General features: G+C 49.2%; 1 protein-coding gene across 3 annotated transcripts in view; it reads left to right on the top strand.

The window, feature by feature from the left end:
• The window catches only part of Tvp23a (trans-golgi network vesicle protein 23 homolog A), a 34,788-nt gene that overhangs the window by 8,941 nt on the left and 4,419 nt on the right, over positions 1-21,428 (top strand). Inside the window, exons 3-6 of one of the 3 annotated variants that reach the window (XM_041675936.1) lie at positions 17,456-17,600; positions 18,794-18,883; positions 19,997-20,125; positions 21,208-21,336. In XM_041675936.1, coding sequence (XP_041531870.1) covers positions 17,456-17,600; positions 18,794-18,883; positions 19,997-20,125; positions 21,208-21,336 — 493 coding nt within the window. Of the gene's footprint in view, positions 1-17,455; positions 17,601-18,793; positions 18,917-19,996; positions 20,126-21,207; positions 21,337-21,428 lie in introns of all 3 variants that reach the window. The other 2 variants (XM_041675935.1, XM_041675937.1) reach the window with 2 other exon arrangements.

Here is a 21,428-nt window from a genome sequence, read left to right as displayed (position 1 = left end):
GCATGAATACCTTGTGTGTGCCTGGTACCCATGAAGATCAGAGAAGGGCATGAGATCCCCTGTAGCTGGAATTACAGATGGTCGTGAGCAGCCGTATGGGCGCTGGGAACCAAACCTGGGTCCTCTGCAAGAACAATAAGTGCTTTAACCCCTGAGCCGTCTCTCCAGCCCACTGTGGTTTTTTTATGTAGCCCAGGCTGGCCTTAACTCATTGTGTAGCTGACAGCAGCCTTGAAATGCCGATCCTCTCACGCAATAGTATCACAGCAGTGTGCTGCCACGTCCAGCTTATGGTGCTGGGGACTCCCATGTGCCTTTGCGGAACAAGTCATAATGTCTCTAATGCTCTAAAATCAATTTAGAAAAATATAGAAATAAACACATAAATAAAAAAATTTAAACCCTGCATTGCAGAGCATGCCTTTCATCCCAGCACTCAGGAGGCAGAGGCAGAGGGATCTCTATAAGTTTGAGGCAAACCTGGACAGCAGAACAAGTTTGTAAGTTTTGAAGCTAGTCTCACCTACAAACCCTATCAGTCCCCTCAAATCAGCAATAACAACAAAACAAAATCAAACAGACCAAAAAAGAGCCAGACACAGAAGCTAGTTAGTTCCATCAATAGTGGATCGTTTAATTTTAGGGAAGGTTCCGAAACACCAAGAAAAATAACCATCCAAATCAGGGAACTAGTGAGATTTCGGTTCTCTTTGATCAGGCGGATCCTTACTTATTTTGAAATGATCTCCTCACATCTCTGACGGCTCCACTTCCCCTTACATGTCTTGTGTGTGTCTTGTTCACATGAACTTGCTGTGTGAGCTGTGTCAGCAGGAAGGCCTTCGAAGGCTGAATTAACTGCACCGAACCTTGACCTCCATGTCTGGAGAGTGTTTGGAGATGCAGGGTGGGCACCCATCAGGATCCATGGGACTTTGTTTTAGATTAGGAAGGGTAAATGTTGAAATACTGGTCCAGAGCTCAGTCATACATGCTGGCGACATTATCTTAGTAAAGATCAATTTAGGAACTTCAAGTTGAAACCCAGGTTCCTTATAACCCCTGTCTGATCCTGGTTCATTGGTCAGAAGCTGTGTCCACATCTTGAGCCTCACATTTATTAAAATGTCACTGAGCAGCATCCTCTGCCCTGAAACCATCCTCTGTGACTAAAGGGGGCAGTGGTCTGCAGTCAGGGCTAGCTGGTGGCGCTGTGCACACTGTCCACCCTGATGGACAGTGGAGGTTCCGCAGTCAGGGCTAGCTGGTGGCGCTGTGCCCGCTGTCCACCCTGATGGACAGTGAAGGTTCTGCAGTCAGAGCTAGCTGGTGGCACTGTGCACACTGTCCACCCTGATGGACAGTGGAGGTTCTGCAATGTTTTGATGGCCCCACTCACATTATGTAGGAATCCCACATTGGCATCCATACGACTCACCGTAGAAGGAGACAGTGCTCCATTTTGTTCCGTGCACCCTGCCCCAGCCTATGCCTGGCAAACAGCAGGCACCGAATTATGGGCTATTGTTTGAAGTTCGATTTATTTAGTGGTATTTCTGGAATGGTGTTGAAGGAAAATTGAAAAATGTTTTATTATAAAGTTAGTTCTGTCTTTAGGCAATTTAAACCAGGTCAGATGGGCACCAGTGATTGCTTTGTATTTCTTTTTTAAAGAGTTATATTGTAGAGGTGGGTGTATGTGTGTCGAAGGTCAGAGGACAACTTGGAGGAGTCTCTCCCTCCATCATATAGGTCCCAGGGGGCTAAACCCAGGTCACCAGTCTTGGCAGCAGGCACCATTACCCGCTGAACTGTCTTGCTGGCCTATCTATAGTTACTTTGAATGCCAAATTAACCTGCAAACAAAAATACGCATAGACCCCAAATACAATGTGTACTATTTTCAGTACGGCGGGACATTTTAATGCTTGATTGGAACTCCAAATAAAGGCCCTGAAAAATATGGCCACTAGATATTTTAATTTGAAAAATAAAGCTTTGAATTAATATCTATGAAAAAATTTTTAAATATCATTTTAAAGGATTTTCTTTTAGAAATTTAAATTATTTTTAAGTGTAAAGTGTTTTGGCTGCTCATATATATGTATCATGTGTGTGCCTGGTACTCGTGGAGGTTAGAAGAGGGGATTGGATCCCATGGGACTGGGGTTACACGCTGTATGAGCTGCCAAAGTGGGTGCTCGGAAGTGAGCCCAGGTTCCCTGGAGAATAGTAAGCGCTCTTACCGACAAGCCATCGCTCCAGTCCCTTAGAGGGATTTTCAAAGTGCTGTTTATAGACTAGCACTACAAAGCCAGGCATGACCCTCTGTGATCACTCCTGTGACCCCACACCACAGCACGTGGGAGGCAGAAACAGGTGGCCGTCTCATTCTCATCTATATAGGGAGTTCAAGGCTAGCCTGGGCTACATGAGACCCTGTCTCAAAGTACATTCATCAGTCAAATATATAAACAAAAGGACACAAATAGCTAACATATACCCTTACCGTACTCACTCACCCCAAAGAACTTCACTGTATGTTAAAAAAAAATCTGCATTTCATTTCCACAGGTCCTTTACAATTTTTGTGCCCTCAGGAGTCGGTCCTGGCAATGTTGCCTGGCAGGGATGCTACTCAATGCTGCCTTTAAAAGTATATTTCTATTCTTGAACCTGGTCACTACCACCAGACAGCCCACTCTTCCCCTCTGACTCGGTTTACCTGCAATCCCACTGGCCTTTTGTTTGTTTGTTTTTGTGAAGCAAAGTCTTGCTATGTAGCCCAGGCTGGTCTGGAACTCACAATCCCCCTGCCTTAAGCTCCCAGATATGGAGTTATCTTTGCCACTCAAAAGACCCAGGATTCTTTCAAGAGAAGAAAGTGGATTTCAGATCTTTTCTCCCCTGCACAGGACTGGGGCTTGCCTCCTGGGCCTTGTGTGTGCAGGATAAACTATTATCTATCTCCAGCTTTCTTTTTCAACTTTTTATTTTCAGATACAGACTCACCAAGTTACCCAGGTGGCCTTGAACTGCTTAGGCCCCCAGAGATTCCAGGCTGGCTTCCTGGTGGCAGGTCTAGGAAGACTTCAAAACTTGAGATAGAAACCAGTCCGACTGGATCTTCAATGCCAGGAAGTAGGGATACTTTGAAAATCGCCATGTGGCATTTAAAATTAAATTAAATTTAAATTTTAAAAAGCCATCTTGTGGGGACTCCCACAGCTGGTAGAGGTGGGGAGTCAGTGCTGCCTGAGTGGACAGTTTGCCACTCAATTCTCCCATCATGTAACCTCCTGCCCAGAGGCGCCTTTGTCTCTGATGCCCCCCTCGGGGAGCTGTGCCCATCTTTTGTTTTGGAAAGACAGAGCTGAGCACTGAAGATGAGGTGCAAGGCTTGTAGCCTTGGTGAGCATTCTGATCCCAGAAACCCTAAAATGGCTGAAGTGGGTTAGAGAGAGGCCTGCAGCCAACATCACCCACTCTTGCAGAAGCCACGCGTTTGGTTTCCTGCTCTTTTCCTGGTCTGCCATGAACAGTGTCCACTCACATGCCCCTGCCACCAGGCCCTGTCCACCAACATGGACTGAAGCCAAAGTAACCATCTCCTCACCCAGTCTCTGGCATGCCCTGTGGTCATAGTGATGTGAGAGCCGCTAACTTAGTCTCCCATCAGACAATTGGTTACTGGAAGGTGTCCATCATACAGGAAATATAAATGCATCCCTGTATCAGGCAGTTCATCTCCCAAGTTCGTTAAAGTCATGAGCCAGTTCCTTACATCCTCCAGGAGGTGACCAAGTGACTGATTTTAAAATATATCCTGTGAACTCAGAGACAAAGACAAGATTCCATTTTTAATGCATTTGTTGGTTGGTTTGTTGATGCAGCACACGCATGCCACAGCTGGCTTGTGGAGGTCAGATAACCTGTGAGAGTCAGTTCTCTCTTCCCAGCTTGAGGGTTTCGGTGGTCAGGTGGCAGCAAGCATCCTTGCTCAGCCACATTGGCGTGCGCCTCTGTCTTTACAAGCCGACGCTCACAGTGTAGCCGTGTCTCTGATCCTAGAATATCCCAAACGCCAGCCTCATCGTGTCCTTGTCTCCATACCCCCCCCCCCCGAACATGAAGACCGTGTGCTGTGAGATCTGGCCTGTAGGTTCAGCCTGATGGCCTGGGGAACTTAGAGGCAGTTGTCTGAGTGATCCATTGTTCCTCCAGCTCCAGACAGCCGCTGGCCTATGGCACTACCTGAACAAACCAAGGGCAGAATCTCAGAAGACATGTAGGCCTGCCAAGTGTTACTAGGTAGTGGATTTAGCACTGTGGTGCTACCCCACCCCCACCCGAGCGCTCTGCAGCAGGTCACCTGTGAACACAGTTGCTCTTTTACTTTAAATCTGAACAGTTCACACTCCCGGTGAGCACTAGGGGCCTTGTCTATGAGGACTCACTGTCCCTTCTTCACAGACTTTCTTTGGGTTCATGATACATGCTGTGGGTTGAATGATGTCTGTGCTGAAACAAATTTTTGGGAATCCCTCACCCCCAAGTCTGGCTGAAGTATTGCCAGCTGAAACCCAAGAATTACAGCACAATTAACAAAACTTACTGTGAAGGTTGCCTACGCGAGACAGTCTTCCTTCTCTATAGGGATATTTCAAATAAGGTTACGAGGGCTGGGGACAGTTCCGTGGGGACATTTGGTGTTGTACAAGCATGAGGACTTGAGCTCAAATGCCCAGCATCCATGTAAAAGCCAGGCATAGTGGCCCCCTTCTGTGACCCCAGTGCTAGGCAGCGGAAGACGGCTCTGTTGAGGAGGTATATGGAGCGGGCGTGGGTGGTAGAAGCGAGAGGATCCCAGGGGGCTCTCCTGACATCTACTCTAGCTAAAATAGAGCGTTTCAGGTTTAGTGAGAGACCTTGTTTCAAAAATATGGTACAGAAATGAGGAAGAACCAGATGTTGACCTCTGGCCTTCTCTCTCTCTCTCTCTCTCTCACGCACTCACACACACACCACACATAAACGCACACCACACATAAACACATACCACACACATTACACAACACACACACGCGTGCACACACATGCACACACATGCACACACACACACACACTCAGAGGTATGCATGTTCAATCAGCAATGCTATGTTTAAAGAATAAATAGGTGTGAACACATTCCTTTACCAGACACAGAAGGAGGAGGGAGGACTTTACAAACCCTTTAACACATTTCTCCAGAGACCACCAAAATGGTATACCTGGCTTCTATGCTAAAACTCGAGGGTATGGCTTTCCCTTAGGGCCCACATGTACACTTGAGTGTGGACCCTCTTTTCCCACAGCCCCCTTCTAGTGCCCATTCATTCTTCAGTCTATGTTTTAAATCTCTTCTTAATGAATATCATCAGCTCTGGTGCTGGGGTGGAGCACAGCGGTACAGTGCTTGCCCAGCATGCTTGTGCCCCGTGTCTGTCCCCAGCATGGCATGCCTAATACTAGCACTTGCAGATAGTGGCAGGAGGGTCTGCATTTTAGAACTGCACAGGCAGTATTGTGGAACTTGGCCTGCACCCCTCAGTCACAGCCATGACCCTGGTCATTCCTACCTGGAGAAGTCCTAAGCTCAACCAAGGGAAGATAGCAGAGCAGTTGCTCTGTCCTGCCCGGTACCAGTGCATTGTTATCGCTGGTCACTACTCACCAGGCAGTAACCTAGGCACTTTAGTGGGTTGTATTTGCCATGTAATTGTCCTAGAAACTCCACGCAGCTGACACTGCTGTGGCTACCCTTACACACCTTCCACTACTCCCGGGAGTGCAACTCCCACAGACCTGTGGCTCATCCCGCTTCACAGGGGGGCAGGAGACTGGCGCATGGTCCCAGATTCACCTGTCTGAGATCACACAAGTCCTCCATGGAGGAGCTGGGACCCAAACCAGGGCAACTGCCAAGTTCAGAGTCTGAGCTTGTACTGAGGACTCTCACGGCACTACCCATTCTGCTGCTTTCCTTCTGAAGAAGGGCCAGTGGCATCAGGGCCCTCCCTCCCTTTCTCCCCTCGCTTCCTCTTTCCTTCCTTTCAGCAGTACATTCACAGTGCCACACACACTCCCCCCGCTAATTCCAGGATATTTTTATCACCCCAAGGGAAACCCCACCAGAGACCTGAGTCCCCTTCCCCATAGCTCCTAGCAACCACTGACACACCCTGGTGTCACCTGCCCATTCTACATAGCCCACAGAAATTAAGTATCACACGTGACCCTTTGTGTCTAGCTTCTTTCACGTGACAGGCGTTTTCAAGGCTCATCCACGTAGCTGGATAGTTATCCTTCAGCACCAAGGAGGATGCTTCCAGGACTCTTCTTGGGTACCAAACCCTAAGGATGGTCACATCCCATATAAAAGGACATAGTTTTGACACCTTTCCAAGCATCATGGGCCACGTCTAGAGGACTTGCAACATCTAATCCAACGGCAGTGCCACCTACACAGGTGTTAGACCGTGTTGCTTAGAAGATGATGATTTTAAGGCCTTTACATAGAGTGTGAAGGGTTTTTACCCCTCAAATATTTTTGCATGTAAGTTTGGGGTGGGTGGGGCTGGGGATGGGTATTCATGTGGATACCGGACATGGACTCAGGTTGGAAGGGGACCATCATCCTCCACTTTGCTTTTTGAGATGGGGTCTTTCCGTGAACTTGGAGCTGATTGAGTTAGGTTGGCTGGCCAGCAAGCCCCTGAGAAATGCCTGTCTCTGCCTCCTTAGTTCTGGGATTCTAGGTGCAAACCACCCTGTCCAGCTTTGTATTCTGATCCTGGGGATCTGAACTCAAGTCCTCATGCTTGAATGTGTTTGGGATGCAGTTGAGGGTGGACACCGGCACTTATACAGAAGTACTTCACTGCTTTCCTTCCTATTTTATTGTGATAAATTGACCATTTTAACCATTTTCTCCTTTTAAAGACTTTTTAAAAAATTATATTTATTGGGCTAATGAAATGGCTTAGTGAGTTATGGCTCTAATGCCCGGCCTGACAACCAGAGTTGGAGCCCTGGGATCCATGTGGTGGAAGGCAAGGGCTCCCGAAAGTTGTCCTCTGACCTCTACCTGTACTGTGGCATACACACTACACGCATGCACGCACACACATACACACACACACACACACACACACACACACATGCTCAAAAAATAGAGTAAACAGTTGATTCTCTCCTTCCTCTGTGTGTATCCCAGGGATTGAACATGGGTTGTGAGGCTTGATAGTAAACACCTTTACCCACTGAATAGTCTAGCTGACATTTTAATTTTTTTCGTGTGCATAGTTCTGTGGAAGTAATGTCACTCATTTTGTGCAACACCATCACTCATGTCCAAGAATTCTCTCTTCTTCCCAACTGTAACTCAGAAAACAGTCCCTACTGCTCCTTCCCCAGCTCTTAGTAACCTCTATCTTTTCCATCCTTAGAGCATGCCTGTGTGCGCACATGCGTGTGTATGCCACATGTGTGCCTGTGTTCTCAGGTGCCAGAAGAGGGTGTCCAACTCCCTGGTGCTGGAGTTAGACAATTGTGAGCCTCCTGTCATGGATGCTGGGAGCCAACAGGCAGCACTCCTAGCCAGCGCCAACCCTACTTCCTACCTCTTTCTCTAGGACTGCTCCAGCACCACATACAAACAGAACTGTGTGACACCTGTTTTCTTCTGCCTGCCTTCTTCCACTTAGCATCAGGTTTTCGAGGGTGGCCCGCCTAGAACATGTGCCACACGTTACTGTAGCTGGTGATACTCCACCGTGTGCTTAGGTCACATTTTGCTTATCCGTTGACCTATTGGTGGACATTTGGGGTCTTTCCAGTTTGGCTCATTGTGATTAATACTGTTGTATATAGTACATAGTTTTCTTTGAGTCTCTGATTTCAGTTCTTTGGGGTCTATGTTTTTAGAAAACTCCAGAGCCTTGGCTAAAGAAGGAGTCCAGGGCTCCAGCATCAGTAGAGAGTAGATCGGACTGTGTTGGTGCCAGGTGACTCCCTGCAGCCTGGGCTGAGCAAACAAAGCCTGCTGAGTCATCCCCATGAGTTCCCTCTATTTGATACTGAGCCAGCCAGCTTCTGAAGCTGGTCTGTGTCTTTAAGAAAAAATAAAGAACAGAAACAAGCGGAGAAAACTGTGGCGTTCAGAGGGAAGTCTCCTCTGTTCTTCACTTCCACATGCAAACCTCGGCTGTGCAGACTTCTAGTGGGAATTGTGAGTTCTAGGCAACCAGCATCTACTCCAACATCCTGATGGCCCCAGAATCCAGCGTCCAGGCTCTGACGGGAGCAGAAGGCCATGCTGTCATCTGTTATGATGGAGATGGCATTGCCCCTGGATCGTTCTAGAGAAGAATGAGATGCAGGAGCCTCGGTGGCAGGTCCTGAGTATGCACAGCCACCAGGCTCCTGAAGGGTGAGAGACATTTCTGCTTCCTCAGACTTGAGTGCCTTCTGTCCCCCATTGCTTTATTCTTCACCCTGAGGTGACGTTGGAAATGAAGTAGAAGAGGGCTGTGGACGGCAAGCCGAGGTGGTGTGGGCGCTGCAATCCCAGCAGGCTCCTCAGAGACCAGGAAGAGATGAATGAGCCCAGGGACCAGAGCACTTCATCTACAAAGCGCTTGTCTTGGAAGTCTAACAACTAAGTTCAATCCCCAGAACCCACGGGAAAACCTACCCAGCACCGGGTAGACAGATAGGTCCTTGAAGCTTTCTGGCCAGCCAGCTAGCTTCCTTGGAGGCCCCAGATCCCAGGGAAAGACCTTGTCTCACAAAAGTGAGGTGCATGACTTCTAGAGGACGCCCGCTGGAGTTGTCCTGTGCCTACACACACACTCTTTCGTCTCCTCCAGGGCAGGGTTGAACATCTGGGCTCTGCCTGTCACTGTACCACTGTCATTGGGAAGCTGACATTTGTGCTCCACAGTAATGTCCCACCCCATCCCACCCCCCTCTTTTAAAGAGGAACCGATAAACCCAGAAAAAAGGACTTGTGTTCTGGAATTTTCCTCAGGCATCCAGCTGCAATGACCAACTACCAGTTGGGGATTTTTAGGGGTGTGTGTGTGTGTGTGTGTGTGTGTGTGTGTGTGTGTGTGTGTTTAAACCACAGACAGACCACACAAGGCACCAGGACATCACCCTGTGAGTCGGTCTGTCCTGGAAGGCACTTGTGTCTCCGTGAAAAATCCAGACCAACTTCCTGTGGTCTTTCTTCCTCTACTGTTTCATTCAATTTACAGAAAAGGACAGGGAACAGAGGAGCTGGTGCCCTCCTCGCTGGGGTCCTTGTCGGTGTGGCTGAGCTGTCTTGTCCCCCAGCCGCTGCTCCTGGGCTGATTTGAGACCGATTCCTGCATCTGCTCAAAGACTGCTGTTAGTGGGAAGATGGCCGAGAAAGGAAGATTATAATTCCTGAGCCAGCAGTCTCAGCCCCTGAACTGGGCCACCTGTCCCCATATGCCAGCTAAAGAAGACAAGAAAGAGGAATGTCTTCCGCTTTGGCCGCATTTGGGAAAGGACCAGATAGATGGGTCCAGGTGCCCGAAGTCTGTCTTCAGGGCTTTAGCAGGAACATGGGTTTTACTGGAGAAAGAATGGACGCGGCTCAGGCAGGAGGTCGGCATGGTTAGGTAGTTCTGGTGAAGGTATCGTTTGAGAGCAGTCTTTATGACCTTTGGGAAAGTGGGCCTGAAGAAGTCGCTACTGTTGTGGCCTGGCAGGGAGCAGGCAGGGCTACAGTCCCACTTCTGCTCCACGCATGGCCTCACAAGGACAGGTGAATGTGGACATGGCCTGTTGCGCAGGCTCACCTTAGCTGGGCATAGCTTTGAGTCACTTGTCACAGGGTCAGTTCCTGAAACCCAGGGTGACTGGAGAAGTAGGGTTGGGAAGGGACGAGATGGAATCATGCCAGGGCCCAGTGCCCTTCTTCATTCATACCTGTGCCACTCTAGAGAGCAGAACATTCCAGAACGCCTAAGGGCTGTCAGAAACTAAAATAGGAAGTTTGGTGTGGAATTCATGCCAGAGATCCCATATGGAGGTTTGGGGAGAGGTAGAAAAAGCCAGGATTTGCTGGTGAATGTGGTGGAGGTAACAATAGGCTAGGGATTACTGGCCAGCCAGCCTAGCTCAGCAGGTGATTTCCAAGCCAGGGAGAGACCTTTTCTCTGGAAACAAAGTGGACAGATTCTCAGGAACAACTTCGGAAGCTGGTATCTGGCCTATACATTCATAGACACACACATACACACACACACGCACGCGCATGCACACATACACACACAGGCACACTCCCTAGTGTAAACTAGGTGTCCCGCTTCATTGCTCTTAATCACAGAACTTGGAGATAGTCAGTGTCAGGAGGACTACAAGTTCTAAGCCAGTTTGAGCTCCTGGGAGAGAGGTGACGGCTCAGCGGGTAAAATGTTTGCTGTTCAGCAGGAGTAACTGAGTTCTGATGCCAGCATTCATGGAAAAGATAGGCATGGTGGTGCATCACCGGGAGCCAGCCCCAGTGGTTGGCAGGTCTGAGAGAGGAGGGAAGGGTGAGCCAGGCATGATGGTCGGGAGAATCCTGCAGCCTGACTGACTGGCAGCCTGAGTCCTTCTTTATTTTTACAGAATTCGGTAATCAGGAATAGATTCATGTTGTTCCAAACACAGACCGTATCATTTTGGTTTTAGAAACGTGTCTTACTTCCTTCTATACATCTTCTAGTCATCATTGATAAACCATAACAGAACAGAGTTACTATCATTTCCCTCAAGTTTAATGGTTATTTTTATAACCAGTTTTACTCATCAACTCCATAACCCAGTTTTTAAAAACCTAGAGGCATATGAGAGACTGTTCTTAGTCTAGTAGCTTTTGTGCTTTAAGGACACTAAACCAAAACAAACCCCAAGCCAGCCCAGGCAGATATTGCCCTGTCCCAAGCAGTATATTATTAACTCTTAATGATGAGAATGTCCAAGAAATACCCTCAGGCCAAAGATTCTGCAATTATTATTCAAATTATGGCAGTATTTATATTTTATTTCTTTATAGAATTTGTCCATATGTCTAATCCTGGCATTCTGCTGTTCGAAAGGAAGGTCCTGCCATCTCTTTTTTTTGTCATCTCTCCACTCCACACTTTGGTCGTCCGTAGAAGTCTCGGTGCAGAGCAGAGGTCACTTCAGCTAATCTAGCCTTGATGCTGTCTATGCCTGGGTGTATAGTTCGAAGAGGCTTGCAATCTGATTTGTGGCCAATTTTTCCAGCCCGCCGAATCTTGTTGATCTTTTAAAGCTGACTTTGCTTTGATTATCTTGTTCCTGAGTAAGTACAGTGACAGATGTTTTAAGAATGTCTTATAGCCTCATAAAGAGACCTCTGGCTTCTTTATGTGTGTTACAACCTACAAAGGCATAAGAAAGACCTTAAAGTAGATAAGGATATCTCCCTAACAGTGGGGTGTGTGGTATTAGAAGCTGTATTCCTGGGAGAAAGCATAAACGATTCATACATTTTTCCATCAACCCATTACCCCCAAATTGTACAAATATTACAAGGAAGTCCCCCTCCCTCCCTCCCTCCTTCCCTCCCTCCCTCCCTTTCTTCTTTGATGTGCGCAAGGGAGGGTGCCAACATGTGTGGTTGGCAGAAGACAACTTACAAGAATTGGTTCTCTTTTTACCATGTGGATCCTGGGGATCATACTCAGGTTGTCACCTGAACCATCTTGCCAGCCCAAGAACAGTCTTTAAGGACACTTGTTAGATCCTGGCTGTGTTTAGGGCAGTGGTCCTTACCCCTGGTTTAGGGCTGCTGCGAAAGGGTGAGAAGGGGTTGTGTGTGCCAAGCTGAAAATGATCCAGCCGCCTTCTGCACTGACCACTTTCTTAGCTGTTTTGAGTAGTGCTCAGGCTGCCACTTGGCCGGGTTTACGGGCTCCTCCCTGTGTGTACACACACCGAGCCCACATCCAGATGCCCATCCCCCTTATTATACAGCCCATACCCTATTCTTTAGAGTGAATTTAGGTCTAGTTGGGGGTGGGGCTTAGTTGGCCCAGCACTTACCAGGCATGTGAAAGCCCTGGGTCTAATCCCAGCACTCCACAAACCAGAAATGAGGGTGGGTACCAAAACACAGGAAGTGGAGACTAATGGAAGCCAGGCTGGGATAGAAAAAACCCTGCCTCCGAAAAGGAAAAAGAAGCAGAAGCTACAGTTCCCACATTTCCCCTTCGATTCCCATCCCACAGCCACGGCACACCCGCCACAGCTGCCATCCACAGCCACGGCACACCCGCCACAGCTGCCATCCACAGCCACGGCACACCTGCCACAGCTGCCATCCCACAATACAGCACACCCGCCACAGCTGCCATCCACAGCCACGGCACACCCGCCACCGCTGCCATCCACAGCCACGGCACACCCGCCACAGCTGCCATCCACAGCCACGGCACACCTGCCACAGCTGCCATCCACAGCCACGGCACACTTGCCACAGCTGCCATCCTACAATACAGCACACCCGCCACAGCTGCCATCCACAGCCACGGCACACCTGCCACAGCTGCCATCCCACAATACAGCACACCTGCCACAGCTGCCATCCACAGCCACGGCACACCCGCCACAGCTGCCATCCACAGCCACGGCACACCCGCCACAGCTGCCATCCACAGCCACGGCACACCTGCCACAGCTGCCATCCCACAATACAGCACATCCGCCACAGCTGCCATCCACAGCCACGGCACACCCACCACAGCTGCCATCCACAGCCACGGCACACCTGCCACAGCTGCCATCCCACAATACAGCACACCTGCCACAGCTGCTGAACCAATACTTACTAGTCCAAATCCAGCCTTCCCATAGGGCTTCTTTCTCTCTTCTGGCCATGCATTCTGTGGGATTTGATGAATGTGTGGTGACTTGTACCCCCATTCTATAATATCACAAAGAATAGCTTCACTGACCCAAAGTGTCCCCTGAGAGAGCGGCCTTTTCACCATCTCTGTAGTTTTGTGTCTTCAGGAACATTGCCATTTTGTGACCAGCTCACACAACCACTTCACAAAGCTGAATTCACTGAGCAGTGTGTGTTTCTCAGGCCTCCTGTGTCTTGGTGTCAGAATAGTACATTTCTGTACCACTGGCTGTGGCACAGCCTGTGCATTCCTCTACCAGGCGCAGGTTAAGACCTCCAGTGAGACCCATATCCCTCGCAGGTTGAGAACCTACCTTGTGTCTCCCCAGGAGGGTGACAGTGGTGTCCACTCCAAGACTTGTAACTGTGAGAATGGGTTTATGAATAAAGGAGACTTGAACAAACCATCTCAGGGATCTGCCCCTTTCCTCACTGAGATCATTTTTTCTTCTCTTGCCTGTGGTGGAATATTAGCTTAAGATGCTTTATATTTATTTATGCTGTGGAACATTTATTTAATGATGCTAAGATGTGTTGCATTATTTTATGTTGCATTTGTTTAACTCTGTGAAGCTGTGTTACTTTGCTTGCCTAAAACACGTCTAATAAGGAGCTGAATGGCCAGTAGGAGAGAGAAATAAGTGAGGTTGGTAGGCAGAGAGAATAAGTAGGGGGAGAAATCTAAGGGAAAGGGCGAGAAGTGGGGAAAGAAGGAGAGGAGAACACCAGGGGCCAGCCAGCCAGCCAGCCAGCCACGGAGTAAGAAGGAAAGAAAGATACATAGATAAAGAAAGGTAAAGAGCCCGGAGGCAAAACGTGGTTAAAGAGAAACGGGATGATTTAAGTTAGAAAAGCTGGCTAGAAACAAGACAAGCTAAAGCCAGGTATTCATAGTAAAAATAAGTCTCTGTGTGTTTATTTGGGAGCTTGGTGGCTGGCCCCCAAAGAGTAAAAAGACATCTATCCTTGCCCTTGAGATAATAGGCTTCTTGATGTCTTCTTGAGGGGAGGGTTGGATACTGAGTAGAAAAGACTATCTGTTGAGCATGACAATGGACCCTTTGCAGATTGTGGGGGGATTAGGAGACCTGGAAGATCCCTCAAAAATGCCCCCCCCCACAGCATGACAAAGAGAAAGTTGTGGTCAGAGGGGAATTTCGCTGTGGCTCCTTGGTGGTGGGACTCCTGAGTGACACTGGGCTAACAGCTGTCCCCAATCACAGAGCAGTGTGGCTTTCAGAATCTCGCGTCTGTCACCCCCATACCATCTCTTCAGGGTCCAAAAGAGACACTGCACCTGTTTACGGGGGAAGAATGAGGCCTCTCTGTGCACTGTGCTCACTCGTGTGCGAATGAGCGTGTTCCCATGTCAGAGGACAACCTTGGGGGTTGGTCTTCGGCGCCCACCCTATTTGGGGAGTCTCCATGTTGTTTTCATTATAGACATGCCTGCCTAAGCAGCCCGAGAGCTTCTGGGAATCCTGGTGTCTCTGCCTCCCTCATCCATAAGAATGCCTGAACCTCAGACATTCCTGATATGTGTTCTGCTTGGGTTCTAAGGAATCAAATTCGGGCCCTCACCATTGCGCAGCAAGTATTTTACCCAGTGAGCCGTCTTCCCAGCCTAAGCCTGAGGCTTTGAGAAGTTAGACAGCATTGGAAAGGCAATGGAGCTACAAGAAAAATTAAGACCTGGAAGACTGACCCCAGGCAGCTAGCTCAGGATCACCCTGCCATTTGCATCTCAGGAAGGCTGCTGGCCTGTGTAACCTATACATCCAGGGCTTGAGTTACAGTCTTCAGAACTTAGAAGCTAGTCTTGGACCACCTTAGCATTAGCCTGGCATTGGCAAGCTGGGCCAACTCCAGATGCAGAATAAATGAGGCCCTGCACGAAACAGGACTTTAAGCCATGGTTTGACATGTATCAGCTCTGCTTGGATAATGGAAACAAGAATCAAGGAAGCAGGGTGGACAAGACGACTCAGAGTGAAAGTGCAGGCCGATATCCTGAGTTTTAACCTTAGGATCCCCAGTGGGAGAAGAGAGCTGACTCTGAAAAGTTGTCCTCAGACCCCCACACGCATTGCTCCTGGTGGGTTTTAAGAGCTCTTAGCTGTCTAGCGTAACCGTCAACAGAGAGACTCCTCCGGCAGCTGATGGGAGCAGTGCAGAGTCCCACAGCCAAATGTTAGCTAGAGCTCAGGAATCCTTTGGAAAGTGGGGAGAAAGGATTGTAGGAGCCAGAGGGGTTGAGGACACCACGAGAAGAGGGCTCACAGAATCAACTAAGCTGGGCTCATAGGGCTCACAGAGATTCTGCCAGCAATGAGGGAGCCTGAGTGGGTCTGCACTAAATCCTCTGTGTTGCGCTTGTGGGACTCCTCACGGTAGGAACAGGGGCTGTCTCTGAGTCTTTTGCCTGCTTTTGGGACCCTTTCTTCCTACTGGGTCGTCTCACCTTGCTTTGATATGAGGGCGGCGCCCAGCCTTGCTGTACCTTGTTATGCCATGTTTGCTGATAACCCTGGGAGGCCTGCTCTTTCTGAAGGAAAACAGAGGAGGAGTGGATCTGCGGGAGAGGGAAGGTGGAGAGGAGAGATGGGAGGAGAGGAGGGAGGGGAAATGGCAGTCAGTCAGGATATAATATATGAGAGAAGAATAAAATAATAATAACTAAAAAGATTTCATCTATTTTATGTGTTCACGTGTTTTGCCTGCATGTATGTCTATCACATGCATGCAGTTCCTGAAGAGGCCAGAAGAGGGCACTGAATCCCCAGAACTGGAGTGGTTGTAAGCTGCCACATGGGTGCTGAGAATCCAACCCAGGTCCTCCGGAAGAGCAGCCAGTGCTCTTGACCACCAGGTCATCTCTGCAGCCCTTCCTAGTGATCTCAATCGACTCAATCACAACATTTAACACAACAAATATATTAAATTCCAGGACTACTAAAATGTTTTCAGAGACTACTAAAATATTTTTTCATGTGTATGTGTATGTACATGTATGTGTGTTCCCATGTGAGGGAAAATGCGAGTTCACATAATTGTGTGTGTAGAGGCCTGGAACTGTGTATGGTGGGGTTGGGGTGAGCTGCCAGACACGGGTACTGGGAATAGAGCTCTGGTCCTCTGGAGGAGCAGGAGGTGCTTTAGCCCCCGAGATTTCTTTAAAATCTATGTTTTATAACTAACCCAGAAGTGGTATGTGGACAGAACACAGGCTAGCAAGGAGCATGGTCTGTGATATTTTAAAGAATTAGCTGGGCCATTTTAAAATATATATAGCTAGCCTCCTCATCCCCACGTGACTGATGGCCTTGAACCCGTAGTCCTTTTGCCTCTACCTCCCAGATGTGGGTGTTCCAGGTGTGCACCACCACACCTGGTCTGTGAAGTGCTGGGGTCACACCCAGTGCCTTGTGCAGGCGAGGTGAGCACTCTTGTCAACCAAGCCACATCCCAGCCCCTCAAAGTGCATCTCAGTGCCGTCACATAGCTGATGTGGCAGTTGTCGTCTGTCTGCTTTTGGAAACTGGGACGCCACAGCAGGAAGCCTCCTGTGCACCTGAGCTCGTCCTCTCAGGGTCGGCCATTGCCATCCGTGTGTCCTCTGTAGCTGTTGCTCTCTCTCCAGATGGGTCTGTCCCAACAGCTTGGTGGTCCTTTTTAACCGTCTGTCCCAGTTCTCTGAAAGCAGCTACTGCAAGTTGAGGACCTCCCATGGCTCGGGCATTGGTAGGTATAGGCAGGCTGGCATCTGAAGGCGCAGTGTTCAGTAAGCAACTTCTGGGGAAACTCTAGCATGTAATCACCTCTCATTGCCAGGCAGCTGGCACGAGCTGGGCCCCATTAGTTCATCACCACTCCTAGGATGAACTCTCTAGGAACAAGCTTTGCCCCGTGGCCTGAGAGCTCTGCCCTGTGAGCTCACCCATGCTGGTGGGATGGCCCAATCTTTACTTTTAGGGAACTATCATTGCCACTGGGTGGAAAGACAGGAATCAGCCTCACTTCACTTCAAAGGTGACCTTGTTTCGAAGAGGGAAAATGACGTTTGGAGTCAGATTATGGGAAAGTCCTGGGTTCTTTGAGGGAGAACACAGTAGTGTCGCAACACACGCAACACGTTTCAGGGGCTGGGGTGTGGCTCAGGTGCCGAGTGCTTGCATAACATACACACGTCCCAGGTTTGGTCCCCAGCACCACATGGACCAGGCGTGGCAGTGCACACGGACAGTGTAGGGAAGATTATCAGACGTTCAGGGACAGCACTGTCATCATTGAGGGCAGCCTGGGATGCATGGGACTTGTCACTTGGGCAATGCTAAGGTGTGTTAACAGTACTGCTGCCTGAGTTTTGAGGTGAACCACACAGGGGCGAATGCCACACTGGTAGTGCCAAAGTGAGCTTAATGACCTTGTCCTTGCTTCTGAGTCGGGCACCTCCCGGGGTCTTCTCAGGCACCCCTTGGCCACCTTCTTCCACCTGTTCTTCCGCGTGAGTGCCATCATCACCTATGTGTGCTGTGACTGGTTCAGCAGGAGCTTCGTTGGCTGCTTTGTCACTGTGCTTCTCCTACTGTCCTTTGACTTCTGGTCTGTGAAGGTAAGGCTCCTTCTCCAGGGACACGTGGGCTTTGCTCCCAGGGGTGCTTTGATTTAAATTGTTGCTACACATTGAAGAACACTGAGGGGCCAGCAAGATGGCACAGCAGGTAAAGGGAGCTTGTTGTCAAGCTTGGCTCCACGTATGATCCTTGGGACCCACATGGTTCAAGGGAAGAACCGATCCCCAAAAGTTGTTGACTTCCACGTTTGCTGTGGCACATGAGAGCCCTTCTCCTCCACACAAAATTCATGTTTAAAATTTGTAAGGATTACTGGGCCCATGTCACTTACAATAGAGAGCAAAAATGCTTCAGAAAGCAGCTTCCAGGATCAGATGTCACAGGTGCACAGATGCACCATGGGGGTGACAACCCCATATAGCTTTGCATATAATATATACACATTAAAACATATAATATGACCATCTGTGTTATTTTGAGGCAGAGTCTTCTTTTTTTTTGAGGTAACATCTCACTATGTAACCCTGGCTATATCCAACTCACAGAGATCTGCCTGCCTCTGCCTCCCGAGGACTGGGGTTCAAGGCATGCACTGTCTACCATACCTGGCCAGAATCCCACTTTTCAAAATAATATGGGCCAGTATAGTGGCACACATCTTTAATACCAGCACTTAGTGGGTGGGAGGGCAGGGGGTGGGTGGACAGAGGCAGGTGAATTTCTATGAGGTCAGCCTGGTCTACCTACTAAGTTCTGGACCAACCAGTGAGATCCTGTCTCAAAAACAAAAAAGTAAGCTTAAAGACAAGAAGTTTGGAAAGCTCTCTGGAGGAACAATTACAATACAACATCCACCCTTTTCCCACTTTCTTTTTCATGCAAGCATGCACACGTATGTTATAATATACATGTGGTCAGAAGACAGCTTGCAGAAGTCAGTTCTCTCCTTCTACCATATAGGTACCGGGGAATTGAACTCGGGTCATCAGGCTTGGCAAAAGCATCTTCACCCACCGTCATCTTACCAACCCCACACCCTCCTCCTATGCCTTCTGCAGTTTACAAGCATTAGTCAGGTGCACTGGCACACACCCAATACTCACCGCTCAGGAAGCTGAGGCAGGAGGCTTGAGAGTTCAAAGCTAGCCTGGGCTACATAGGGAGACCATTACAGAAACAATGAGCTCTCTTGTTTCTTACGTGCTCACAGCCCTTTGCCCTCTTTCCTCAGAATGTGACTGGAAGACTCATGGTGGGTCTTCGATGGTGGAACCAGATCGATGAGGACGGAAAAAGCCACTGGGTATTTGAAGCCAGAAAGGTACGCTCTGAGACAAGACGGACAAGAACTGGGGTAAGGCTGTGTGACGTTTACACAGGTTCCCTGAGTGTGTGTGTGCCGGACCAGACCCTGCCCTACACAAATCCTCTGCAGTAACACTCACACGGCAGCAGTATGCAGTAACACACGGCAGCAGTATGCAGTAACACACGGCAGCAGTATGCAGTAACACACGGCAGCAGTATGCAGTAACACTCACACGGCAGCAGTATGCAGTAACACATGGCAGTAGTATGCAGTAACACTCACACGGCAGCAGTATGCAGTAAAACTCACACGGCAGCAGTATGCAGTAACACACGGCAGGAGTATGCAGTAACACACGGCAGCAGTATGCAGTAAAACTCACACGGCAGCAGTATGCAGTAAAACTCACACGGCAGGAGTATGCAGTAACACACGGCAGCAGTATGCAGTAACACACGGCAGCAGTATGCAGTAACACACGGCAGCAGTATGCAGTAACACACGGCAGCAGTATGCAGTAACACTCACACGGCAGCAGTATGCAGTAAAACTCACACGGCAGCAGTATGCAGTAACACTCACACGGCAGCAGTATGCAGTAAAACTCACACGGCAGCAGTATGCAGTAACACTCACACGGCAGCAGTATGCAGTAACACTCACACGGCAGCAGTATGCAGTAACACTCACACGGCAGCAGTATGCAGTAACACTCACACGGCAGCAGTATGCAGACAAACTCACACGGCAGCAGTATGCAGACAAACTCACACGGCAGCAGTATGCAGTAAAACTCACACGGCAGGAGTATGCAGTAACACACGGCAGCAGTATGCAGTAACACACGGCAACAGTATGCAGACAAACTCACACGGCAGCAGTATGCAGTAAAACTCACACGGCAGCAGTATGCAGTAACACTCACACGGCAGGAGTATGCAGTAACACACGGCAACAGTATGCAGTAAAACTCACACGGCAGCAGTATGCAGTAACACTCACACGGCAGCAGTATGCAGTAACACACGGCAGGAGTATGCAGTAAAACTCACACGGCAGCAGTATGCAGTAAACAAGCAGAAACAAGTTGTTGCTTGAGAAAGCACAGCGGCTATCCCCCAACAGGCCTCTCCAAACCACATGGCGGCCACTGAAGCAGAGGCACGCATCTTCTGGCTCGGCCTCATCATCTGCCCCGTGGTCTGGACCGTGTTCTTCTTCAGCACCTTGTTCTCCTTGAAGCTCAAGTGGCTGGTAAGATGCACCTTGACCCCCTGCTGCTGTGACAAACCAGGGGCAGTCACTCTAACAGCTAGCTGGAGGCGACCACGCAATGGACACGGTCACCATTCCAAGGGTATCTTCTGGCTGCTGTCATTTTTGCATTTATATAAGCATCATGACCAATCATAGGATTTTTAGAAGAGATTTTATGACTGTGTGTGTATGTGACTGCATGAGGTATATGCAGCAAATGCACAAGTCCTTGGAGGCCCGAAGAGAGCCTGGGTTCCCCGGAGCTACAGCTACAAATTGTTGTAAGCTGCGGGCTGGAGTGCTGGGCACCAAACCCAGGTCCTCTGTGAGAACAGAAAGTTCTCTGAGTCAATGAGCCAGCTCTCCAGCCCATTTTAGAATGTTCATCACCCCCACTCAAAGGATATCTACACTTGGCAGATACTGTCCTTTGTGCCGTTTCCCACCCCTGGCACCCACCTTCCTAGGTAGACTTGCCTGTGAGATCACACAATATTTGTTCTTTTCCAAAGTGGCGTCCACGTTCAGGTCCAATCATACTCTAGTGTTTATCAGTACACCGTTTCTTTGCACGGTTAAATACTATTCCATGGTATGACGATCCCACATTCAGTTTCATTCATTAGCAGATAGGGACTGATGCTGATATGAAATTATTTGTTTCTGAGGTACTGGGGAGGGAACCCGGGGCTGTGTACATGCTAGACAAGCGCTCCATTGAGCTACATCCTCAGCCCCCAGGAAGGAGATTCATTAAAAAGTATGGTATCCGTTAACAGACCATCTTTCTTGGGTGGGAGGGCTGACAGTACTCAGGTTTTATTTGGGAGGGCTGTCCATTCAACAGGGACACAGGACACAGTAGAGCAAGTGCTGTGGGCTTCACAGTTTGGCTTCTGCCTCCACCTCAGCAGCTCAATGGCTTTGGGCAGCTTCTGCTCAGCTTGTCTCCTCTGTGTGAACCAGAGGTTCCAGCCTCTGGGTTGCTTAGGTGTCCATGAGTGCTTGCTTGGGGCAGTCCACAAAGTCCCACTCAGTCTGCACCCTCAGAAGGCTTCCCTTTCCTTTGCCCAATGCAGGCTCTCGTGATCGCTGGGATTTCCCTCCAAGGTGCCAACCTCTACGGCTACATCCTTTGTAAGATGGGGGGCGAGGGTGACATCAGCACAGTTGCAGCCAGCTTTCTGTCCCAGACAGTGTTCCAGACGGTGAGTGGCCAAGTTCCTCCCTGGATCCTTCCTCCCAGGTGCTCAGAGTGAAGGGCACTTGTTGACAACTTCAGTTCCTAACAGTCTTCCTA

The sequence above is a fragment of the Microtus oregoni genome, unplaced genomic scaffold (assembly GCF_018167655.1).
Source record: "Microtus oregoni isolate MIOR12 unplaced genomic scaffold, Mior012 000027F_ref0000203, whole genome shotgun sequence".
Taxonomy (NCBI): domain Eukaryota; kingdom Metazoa; phylum Chordata; class Mammalia; order Rodentia; family Cricetidae; genus Microtus; species Microtus oregoni.
This window is presented reverse-complemented; position numbering and strand designations above follow the sequence as displayed.